The sequence below is a fragment of the Daphnia magna genome, linkage group LG8, assembly GCF_020631705.1.
Source record: "Daphnia magna isolate NIES linkage group LG8, ASM2063170v1.1, whole genome shotgun sequence".
Taxonomy (NCBI): domain Eukaryota; kingdom Metazoa; phylum Arthropoda; class Branchiopoda; order Diplostraca; family Daphniidae; genus Daphnia; species Daphnia magna.
The window spans coordinates 706,895-717,459 of NC_059189.1; the positions used below are offsets into that span (position 1 = coordinate 706,895).

General features: G+C 43.2%; 2 protein-coding genes and 1 long non-coding RNA gene across 6 annotated transcripts; 2 read left to right on the forward strand and 1 right to left on the reverse strand.

The window, feature by feature from the left end:
* Nucleotides 1-337: 337 nt before the first annotated feature.
* Nucleotides 338-5,008, forward strand: LOC116928517 (proclotting enzyme). 3 transcript variants are annotated; one of them, XM_045177905.1, is made up of 10 exons: nucleotides 338-564; nucleotides 674-723; nucleotides 979-1,229; nucleotides 1,717-1,800; nucleotides 2,348-2,989; nucleotides 3,297-3,379; nucleotides 3,454-3,566; nucleotides 3,631-3,905; nucleotides 3,990-4,129; nucleotides 4,209-5,008. In XM_045177905.1, the coding sequence occupies exons 3-10, from the start codon at nucleotides 1,163-1,165 to the stop codon at nucleotides 4,362-4,364; spliced, it is 1,560 nt and encodes a 519-aa protein (XP_045033840.1). In that variant the 5' UTR covers nucleotides 338-564; nucleotides 674-723; nucleotides 979-1,162; the 3' UTR covers nucleotides 4,365-5,008. The 3 variants fall into 3 exon arrangements, with proteins under 3 accessions (XP_045033840.1, XP_045033839.1, XP_032791502.2); XM_045177904.1 differs by having other exon boundaries at nucleotides 982-1,229; XM_032935611.2 differs by having other exon boundaries at nucleotides 338-723.
* LOC116928526 lies at nucleotides 4,855-8,308 on the reverse strand. 2 transcript variants are annotated; one of them, XR_004397287.2, is made up of 2 exons: nucleotides 8,172-8,308; nucleotides 4,855-5,638 (listed from the first exon to the last, which is right to left on the reverse strand). It is a non-coding gene; the product is annotated as an uncharacterized LOC116928526 (long non-coding RNA). The 2 variants fall into 2 exon arrangements; XR_006650380.1 differs by lacking the exon at nucleotides 8,172-8,308 and adding an exon at nucleotides 5,753-5,985.
* On the forward strand, nucleotides 6,127-9,991 carry LOC116928513 (peroxidase). Its single transcript, XM_032935602.2, has 15 exons — nucleotides 6,127-6,266; nucleotides 6,373-6,945; nucleotides 7,013-7,227; nucleotides 7,301-7,477; nucleotides 7,536-7,729; nucleotides 7,802-7,991; nucleotides 8,054-8,128; nucleotides 8,189-8,311; nucleotides 8,383-8,539; nucleotides 8,606-8,762; nucleotides 8,834-8,911; nucleotides 9,146-9,238; nucleotides 9,318-9,510; nucleotides 9,599-9,704; nucleotides 9,809-9,991. Exons 1-15 carry the CDS (start codon nucleotides 6,259-6,261, stop codon nucleotides 9,876-9,878), a joined length of 2,409 nt encoding a protein of 802 aa, XP_032791493.2. The 5' UTR covers nucleotides 6,127-6,258; the 3' UTR covers nucleotides 9,879-9,991.
* Nucleotides 9,992-10,565: the final 574 nt, after the last annotated feature.

Below are 10,565 nucleotides of genomic sequence, written 5' to 3' on the forward strand. Positions count from 1 at the left end.
CGATAGAGAAAACAAAAGAGAAAGAGAAAAGAGTTTTTTCGCCTGCTTTCTCCATTTCAGCGCGCACTTTCTCCGTTCTTCCCTACCTATGCCGTATCTACCTCTTCACAGCATTCTCTGCCCTCTCCCTTCCACCATCCCACCTCCTTGTATACACGTTTCTATAGTTTTCAGTCCTTTCTCCATATCCGCTCCCCACCTAGCTCTCCCGCCTGTTAATGTAGGTCAAATGCAGCCGAGAGTCTTCTCCTCCTTTTTCTTTCTTTCCCCCACCCCTCCACCGTCCAACTGCCGGCCCCCGCCGTTCGAGAGAAACCATAAGCAGAATCTTTTTTCCTTACGTACGCAAAGGAGGAGAGGGAGCCTCCACCGCCGCACGCTGATTAACCAAAGTCATCGATACGTACCCCTCTCGTCTGTCAGTTAGTCTGCAGCAGTGGCAGGTACGGGACATACATTGCGACTGTGGTGCAGGGGTCCATATCTTTGAGTATTCGTGCCGTCGTCGAACAGAAGAGACAATAAGTGACCTTAGTCGTCAATTTGCTGTTATTTGACACATTCGTAAGTAATATCCGGGGTGCTCTTACCTACCGACAATTTGTTATCAGAAAGTGGTTTACACGCATCGTAAAAGTCCACCAGTCAAGCGTGAAACAATTGTCGTGAGCAGGTCAAATAGGTCGTCGTCTAAATTTGAGTGCTGCCAAAAAAGAAAAACCGGTAAGTTTCGTAACTAATCGCTGTGTTGTAGCTAATAATTTGATTCATTTGGCATCATCTGCCATGCGTTAAAATCGCAAATCCCGTTCTTAAAATGAACAACAAAAAACAAACGTACCAGTTAAAAAAAATAAAATAATGAACGATTTTCGTACGTAAATGAGGCTGAGAGTGAAATGGTGTCCGCTTTTCGCTTTTTATTGATGAAACGTGTTTTCTTCTATTTTGCTCTCTTTGGATGTGGGATTTTGTCAGTAGGTCAAGTCGCGCTTTCTCCCCACTTTTCCCACCGTGGGCCGTTTTACCTGTTGGCTGACCTCTACTGCCAGTACAGACGTGATCCGAGACACTCTGACCAAACTTTTTTCTGTGTTTTCAACCAAACATCATCGGCATCGAAATTTCTTTCCAATTGGTTATCGTTCCTCCGTTCGAAATCATGAAATTACGGTGTTCTTTCCTCCTTGTGCTGGCTGCCACCACCGTCACTCTAGCGGCCGTGACAGGTAAATGTTTACTCCCACCCTTGAGTTGCTCTCTTGCCAAGTGACAAATGAATTCAAGCAAACGCAAAAGTCTATGAAAGTTGACGGCATAATAAGCTCCTCCTGTCACTGTTTATGAAACAGGCGATGTCGCAATCAGTGAGAGTTTCATTCGAATCCGGATTCTATTAACTTACCTTTTTTGTTTTTCTCTCGAGATTCGTTGTTCGGGAAAAGAAAAAAATGTGAAACTTTCACTGAATGTGAGTTGACCTGAAACGGATCTAGACAAAAAGAGACCCCGAAGCAAAACAAAACCAAAAAGAAGCCTCCCTCTTTTTGGTGTTTTGTACTTGGGGGATTGTTACATGGGATTTTCCCTCGATGACGTCTTGAGGTTGTTTGAATGATTTTGAGGTGAACGTACACTTTCCCCATTTGGCGAACGAGAGAGTCGAACAAGATGATTAATTCTAATTCCAAACACAACGTGTCTATGTTTGACTAGAAACCAACGGCCGTTTTCAGCGTGTGACCCAATTGATTGAAAGAGTCAAGAGACAAAGTGTCGATGAAGAGGTAGCTGTAACAAGTAAGTCTATAGTCTTTTGGCATTTCGTTTTGTTTCTTTTTGCGATATCGAATTTTTGTTTTTCTCGAGTTGAAACCCCAATTTAGATTGTCTGCATATTTAAGTTAGTGACTTTTGGAGCTTCATCAGTAGTAGAGATTGACTATTGTTTTTGCACGATGAAAGTTGAGCCACTTGTTGCACGCTGTTCGCTTTTTGTTTTCTTTCCTTTCGAAATTTTGCTGAGCTAGGATTTTATACGACCGCATGGACAAATAATCAGGGACTGTTCTAACTGAAATTGACTAACGACACTGACGGCGTTGAATGACTTGCACTTGGTTTCGATTTGCTTATTGCACATACAGGGGAAAATAGACTTCTTTCGACTATTCACTTGTGCCATTTTCCTGGACATTTGCTTACCTGGGTTATTCTGTGAGACACTGGAATACTGTGTGCATTCGTAAGATTATTTAATACTTAAGATTAAGATGTTGGAAGAGACGGTACCGTTCAATTTGAGTCATCACCAGCAAATGCAAAACATCCCTCGTGTGTTATTCAGTCTCCAGTAATGTCACCGAGGATGTCCAGCAGCATCGGGATGGACGTGGATTGGGAAGCACTCTTCTTCAGCTGGGCAAATTGACGTTGACTCACTTGTTGCCTCTGGCCACTGGACAATCGACCCAGTCCAGCAGTTCTCAATCTGGGACAACATCAGAAAAGATAAGCTCTGGAAACAGCGTTGAAATTGCTCTGCCCAGCAGTACAGACTCGCCTAAAATTCAGACATCTTCATCGTCTTCATCATCATCGACGCGGCCGTGCACAACACCAGATGGGAACAGAGGACAGTGTCGTGATTTAGGCAGTTGCCCAGCCTTGTTGCTTCAGCTGGACAGTTTGCGCAAGTCGATTTGTTTCCAGAGTCTGTTCGTTCCTGGTGTCTGCTGTCCCGAATCCAAACCTGGCAACGCCCTCGTCACAATCATCAACCAATTGGCAGGCGGCAGTAACAACAACAACAATAATAACAATAGGGTTACCACCACAACAACCAAACGACCTACAACAATCGATTACAATTCGCTCACCTCTCCAGTGACTTTTGCTCCGACCACGACTCGTCCGTTTGAAACGTTTCTTCAACACAACAATCCAATCATCAACACAGGCTCGCAATCTCAGGGCATACAACCGAAAGGTACTGGTATATACCTTCAGCAACCAATCCTGGGGTTTCTTATTGCTAACAGTCTAACTCTCTGGTGGTTTTGATTTTTTTATTTTCAAGAAATTTGGTTGAATTTGATTAACTGTGATGTGTAATTATAATTTTCCTTAACGATGGGGCGTATATCCTAACACCTGTATAATCAATTTAATAGAGCTATATAGTTACCTGCACCCATTGATTAGAAATCGATAACCATTGACCCACTGTAGTCAAACTTACAAAATGAAAGTTTTTCAATGGATTTTTAATGGCAGCCATTTAATTTATTTTGCAGCTCGTTGTGGTCAAGTGCAAGTCTCTTCCTTTCGAGTTGTTGGTGGTGAGTTGTCCCAACCGGGAGCTTGGCCTTGGATGACGGTATAACGATACAACTATTCATTAAAAATCATTGTTGTACATTGATGGCAATCTCTTTTACACAAACCACGTAGGCTATTTACCTGAATGGCCCGAAAGGCACTGAATTCTGGTGCGGTGGTACTCTCATTAACGAACGGTTTATCATGACGGCTGCCCACTGTACCCTTGACGGTCGTCAAAAAAGGTATAATTTCATCACTGCCACTATCGCAATGTCGCAGGCGCTATCATTTTCGAATTGAGTTTAGATTCCGGGCGTCGCAGTACACTGCTCGATTCGGCGAGTACAACCTTCGCGTGACAGATCCTGGTGAGAGCGAGATATTTCAAATCAGCGAAATCCGGATTCATCCGCAATTCACCGGGACGGGTTTCTACAACGATTTGGCTCTCTTCAAACTGGAACGACCCGTCAGTTTCTCCGATTACATCCAACCTATTTGCCTGCCTTCTAATTCGCAGCGGACCGAGAGTTTTATTGGTCAGGTACCCACCATCGTCGGATGGGGAACAACGTATTACGGTAAAACTTTGTCCTGATCTACAAGTTGCTTGTTATCAAGCATGAATTGCACTTTCATGATGATGGCTGTACGACTTGAATTAGGTGGGAGAGAAAGCACAGTGCTGCGGGAAGTACAATTGCCCGTGTGGCGCAACGATGACTGCGACAGGGCTTACTTGCAGCCCATCACTGACGTCTTTATTTGTGCTGGATACGCGGATGGAGGCAAAGATGCCTGTCAGGTAATAGCGACTGCCTTCTTATTGCTGTTGGGTTTATTTTTCAGCAGAATAACCTGATTTTTTAAAACGCGGGATTAAGGGTGATTCCGGTGGACCTTTGATGTTACAGAATGGAGGCACCTGGACTCAGGTTGGTATAGTGTCATTCGGCAATAAGTGCGCAGAGCCCGGTTTTCCAGGCGTTTACACTCGCATCACCCACTTTCTCGACTGGATCAACACCAATGCTGTTTGAACCATTTTAACTCAATGAACCCAGCACTGGTTTGCAGCCACAAAGAGGGGAAGAAAAAAACAAAAAACAAAACACCTTTTCTCTTTTAATTTGTTAATTTGCTAATTTTAATTACTTAAAAAAAAGAAAGATTCAAGGACTTTGACAGTAAGAACAAAAATATTCTCTTAGAAAAAAATTTTTTTTTTCGCATAAATTTCGTCTGTTAAGCCAAGCGTGCCTATCGCTTAGAATGCAATCACGCTCGCTCACGTCGCACGGATTTTGGAGCCGAGACGAATTGTGTTAAAAAAAGAAATTCTGCTGCGCAGATTGAATTCCTTCCCAATTTTAATATAAGAATATGTATTGTGCCTCTATTAAATGACCAAAATTAATTGAAAAGAGATTCGACTTTTATATGGCTAACCGGTGTGTTATCCCCCCCATCGTTTTGCGTATGTTCCCCTTCCGTCTCACGCCCTTAATTCCTTACGACTCCCACACGGACGAAGAAATCACGACGCCCTATATGTAGTTATTATTTTTTTTTTTTTACTAGACAACGAAAGCAACAAAAGAGAAATGTGTGCGTTTCAAGTGAAATCAAACGAAATACATATTTCACTAATTTATTCTTAAATAAATATACGTGTCCCACACTGTGTGAATGTCGAATTTTTTTTTTATTGCTACCAACATATGTCAAGGTTTCCTGATTCGTTTCGTTAACTTTTTAATTTCATTTTTATTCGCACGCAAAAAGAAAATTTGCCGACCTGGAGGCGAACGATCACGTCAAGCGATTCTAGGTTACCAGGTGTGGGTCAGCAACTCTGCCACGAAAGCTATTAGCCCGATGCTGTAGGGATTGCGCATTCGAATTGACGTCTTAAACTATCGTGCAGTAAGAGTTGAACGAAGAAAACAACAATAAGAACGTGCACCCGAATAGAGAAAAGCCAAAGAGAAATTTGGTATTCTTATTATAAGAAAGAAGAACTGCCAGCTTTCCCCATTTCAACACCAAAATAAAGTTAAAGAAAAAAAAAAATTGCTAGGTGAAACGAAAACAAAAAATAAACATAACCGGACGAGGCGGGTCCATTTGCATTTTGTTAACATATTTTAGACATTGGCTCTTTTGCTTTGCTCTTGCTATTAAAAGGAAAACATTACGAATACATTGTTCCAAGATTTTTACGTCGTTACCAACTTTCTCGTCGGTGCTGTCCGAACGGTTCACAATTTATTCGATTTCCTTGGCTGGTCTTTAAAAAGCAAACGCCCACAACCTTCAAAAACAAAAAAAAAAGGGTGGTGTTGCTGTAAAGAAATGTAAAGGGCATCGCGGGCAAAGAAGATGACCTCAACAATAATCAAGATAAAATTGTCGTCTCATTTTTCACCTGAGAATTCAAAAAGGATGAATAAAACAAAAGCGTTCGAGACGAGGGGTAAAACGATTTCGGGTTTCTCCTGTCGATGGCGCAATCGTTCATCAACTCCGGGTTTTCTTTTTTTCTAGCGTCGTTTTCGCCCTTGACTCGTTCCTAACTCCCGAAGCGATTGAAAAATCATTTGTTGTTGCGCCAGAAAGGCAAAAAAAAAAAAGTCCGCTGGGCAACAACTCCACCTATTGTGGGAAGGCGACGATCTTCTTTGAAAATCTTTCGACTTCAACGAGAAAAAGAGAAACAAATTCACATTCCAGCTGACGGCTACGACAACTATAATGACTTTGGGTCGTGATGTCATCGACTTTAATGAGAGACACTGTCTCCCCGTTTCCTTTCACTGACGTCTAACTTATTGTGAAGGCGATCTCGCGGTAACTTTGACTTTCAAGGCTGCAGGCCAGACATTAAAGTGGGAAATAGCTGCGCCTCCTCCCAGTGTTATTTCGAACTTCAACATGGCCAGGTGAATATTGCCCTACTCTCCCGGATTTAAAAAAACAAAAAAACCCTTCCCAATACAAATTAAACTCTTTCATTTAATCTCCCTCAATTTTTGTTTTAAATAATAGAGTACTGATCCCCTGGATCGTCCTTTTGGTGACAACGGGATTCGTTTGCGGTCAGATCTTCTTTCCAGCTGACACGACATTCTTGGTGTCCCGTCCAGTAGTCCAGCCACAGAATGCTGGAGCCACCTGCACCAATCACATGAATCAAAAGGGACGTTGCAAACGATTGTTTGAATGTTTCTTCATGTACACGCAACTGGCTGATTTAATTAAGCAAACGCCTTGTCGACTGGCCAATCAGCCGTCCGTTTTCGGCGTTTGCTGCCCAAATTCTGAGTCGGATAGTCAGAAAACGAGCGGCGTCTCATCGGCTGGAACGCTCTTCTTCAAACCACCAGATGTGCCTATTCCCGACCTGAAACCTCAAGACATCCAAAATGCTGTCCAGGCCGCGTTGGTTGTCGTCGAGCAACGCGTCGAACTCGAAAAGAATCTCTTCAACAATCGAATCGTTGTCCAGCCCGACACTGCCGTCAACTTCCATTTGAATTTGTTCCCCACCACTTCGGAGACGTTGGACGTTGGCAAAGATGCCATCAAGGGATTGGAATCGTCTATTCAACTAGTCAATCAGTAAGAAATTTCAAAACGAGAATTATGTGGTTAGAAAAAATGAACTAACAAAAAAATCGATGTGCAGAAATATGTTGACGGTGGATCAGGGCCGTTTCGCTTTGCCGTTCTTCCAAGCGAGTTCGTCACCTTTGGCAGACACTTGCAGGCCGCAGGTCAATTGTCCATCCCCACTGTCACATTTCCGCACGATGGACGGCTCTTGTAACAACGAACAACGACCAGAGTGGGGACAGATTAACGTCGCTCTTCAACGAATTATCCCACCCAAATACGGAGATGGTGATGCGTTTCAAAATCTATTTTCTTTTCCGAATTTACTAATTTCGCTTTCTTGTACTCGCGCCACGGACAGGTGTCAATACTCCACGATTGGCCGTGGGAGATGTGGAACTACCTAGCGCTAGATTGGTGTCTCAATCGTTGACCGAATCGAGCCATCGATCCAGTCAAAGTGAAACATGGACGCTGATGCTGATGCAATGGGGGCAGTTTCTCGATCACGACATCACCCACAGTCCCCTCGTTCGAGGTAAATAATGCCGTTCATCAATAGTGTAAATAAATGTTTACTTTTTAAACGTAATCAGGGCAAAATTCGACGGGTGTGACGTGTTGCCAAAGAGGCCAATTCCTGGACGCTTCTGTTCGCCACCCCGATTGTTTTCCTATCGCTATTCCGGAAAACGATCCTTTCTACGCCCAGTTCAATCAGCGTTGCATGGAGTTTGTCCGCTCGCTACCAGCACCGCGACCCGGATGCACATTCGGCCCCAGGGAACAGGTAACGCATAATAAATCAAGTACTCACGACTTTCCCCTTTTCAATCGAATGTCTAACACCACCCGACAACAGTTGAACCAGGTGACGGCCTTCATCGATGGGTCCACTGTCTACGGATCGAATGACGAAGCGGCTAACCAATTAAGGGAATTTAACGGCGGACGTTTGGCTACACAACGCTCCTTAAAGGGTCACACGCTCCTTCCCGTCAAGGCTGAAGAGTGTTCCGACTTTCTTCGTCAACGCTTCTGCTTCAGAGCAGGTTTCTTTTCAAAAGAAACTCTTTCGATTTCGAAAATATCCTATTTACATAATGTTTTAAAGGTGACGGCCGAGTCAACGAACAGCCTCAACTGGCCGTGATTCATACGCTTTGGGTTCGTGAACACAACAGAGTCGGTAAGCAACAAAACTCTTAGATTATGGCTGAGCCAACACTTACTCGTATTGAAACAACAGCTGACGCGTTGCAGCAACTCAATCCATCATGGAGCGATGAGCGTGTCTTCCAAGAAAGCAGACGAATAATCGGGGCCGAAATCCAACAGATCACTTACAACGAATTCCTTCCCATTTTCCTTGGTAATATGCAGAAATCAGTTTTGCATTGATGGAGCGTCAACAATGAACGGGCATCTCTTTACCGATTGCAGGAGAGGATTACATGTCCAGGTTCCAGCTGAAGCCTCTGCCGGCTAATTCCGGAGAGCCCACTAACCTCTACGATCAGAATATCAATCCAACAGTGACCAACGAATTCGCAACGGCTGCTTTTCGCGTTGGGCACAGTTTAGTTCAAGGCATCATTGAGTTAGTTTGATTCACAGTTGTTTTTAATTTCGTCGTAGATTTCACCTAACGTGTTTTTTCTTGTAGGGGTTTCACTGCTTTCGGTAGTCAAACACAAAGTCTTTTATTGCATCAACATCAATCGAAACCGTTCGAACTTTACGAAGACACTGGGGTGGACACACTTGTTCGTGGACTATTGATGCAACCAGCCCAAAAGATGGACAGGGCCTTCACTGATGAGGTTTGAAATTCATTTTTAAAAGATGATTTGCACTTTGAATTCACCACATTTTCTACTGACACGTTTCGCAGCTCAAAAATCGACTCTTCCAGGGGAAACAGAGTTTCGGAATGGATTTGATCGCCCTCAATCTCCAACGTGGCAGAGACGTACTAAATATGCTAATATACACAGCCTTTTTTCTCGGATAGTATTGCAAAATGCGTACCGTGCCCCCTTTTCTCTCTCAGGTGGGGAAGGTAATAGAAAAAAAAAGGAAAGAAAGAAAGAGGCATGGGTTGCATTTTGCCATACTATCCGATGATGCAAGATAAAAGGCGACATGTCATTTTCTCGTGGCCACTGTTGCCATTTTAATTAATGTCTAATTATTTTCCACTCAGCACGGCTTACCACCCTATAATGATTATCGTGAGCTCTGCGGTCGTCCGAGGGCCAATCAATGGCAGGACCTTTTGGACGTGATCGATCAACGAGTAAGAATATGGCCCTTTCATTTATAGAAGTGGGTGAGTGTCAACAAGGTCTAATTCAGATGATTTTCCTTTTTGTTAGGTGGTGCAAGAGATGAGTCGAATTTACAACAGTATCGACGACGTCGATCTGTTTATTGGTGGTGTCTCTGAGCGACAAGTCGAGGGCGCTTTATTAGGTCCCACTTTTCTCTGTTTGATTGGTGACCAGTTTGCTCGTTTACGACGGGGCGACCGGCTATTCTACGAGGAAGCCACAGCTCAATTTACTCAACGTGAGTACCTCTTTCTTTATTCTATACAAATTGTGTGATGTAATCAAAAGCTCTGACATGATTCGTCCCGTTTGTTGATGTAACATAGAGCAATTGGCCAGTTTACGTTCGATCGGCCTTGCCCGCATTCTATGTGATAACGGCGATGACATTAAAAGCATTCAATCAAGCGCGTTCTTGCGCTCAGACGTCCAGTAAGTTTCATTATTTTCTAAATCATTTGGCGTTTACCATCTGGTTGTGTTTTATTGTACACCAATTAACCCGAACATTCGCTGGTTTAAAATTGTAAATAAAGGAATAGACGACGACCGTGTCAAGGATCTTCGGACATTCCCGAATTGGACCTTACCCTCTGGCGTGAATGAGACCGCACCCAATCTACCGTTTCTTTTATTATTTACAACACGTCCATTATTTGGCTTGTCCTCCACCGATGTACACGTCGATACTTTTGAAATATATATTACGTCTCGATGTATTTCGTGCAGTCTCTCTGTGAAGAATTAGATTCACACGCACAATTACGACGTCAGACATCAGACTCTTTTTCTGCTCGAGGAATCGATCCTATTAAAAATTACACACGACCTCAGTGACAACATTTCAATTGTGAGTACATTATATAACACCTTTAATTAACCGCTACATTCACATCAGTTTGATTCACTATAACAACAGCAACGTCCCTGGAATTAAAAGGTTTATTTATTTTATGGCTCAGTCAAGCCATGTTGCCAAGCCATATGTTGCTCTTTGACTTCCGGTCGCCATTAAAGTGCGTTGTAAAACATACTCAAATCCTTCTGATGCATCCGATTGCCCGTGACGTGAAACAACTTCCGCTGGCTTACATAAACAAGCTAATGGAGCGATTGGTGCTGATAGAACTCACGTTTCTAGGAAACGTCCGCCACGAAGCAAAAATCGATGACGTAGAAGGCAAAAAAAAGGGACCCCATCATATAATACTCAATCCTTTTTCTTTTATTTTTGGATCGAGGTCGGATGTATTTTTGTGCTTTTCTCCCTTTTTCTTTTTCAATCGCTACTCG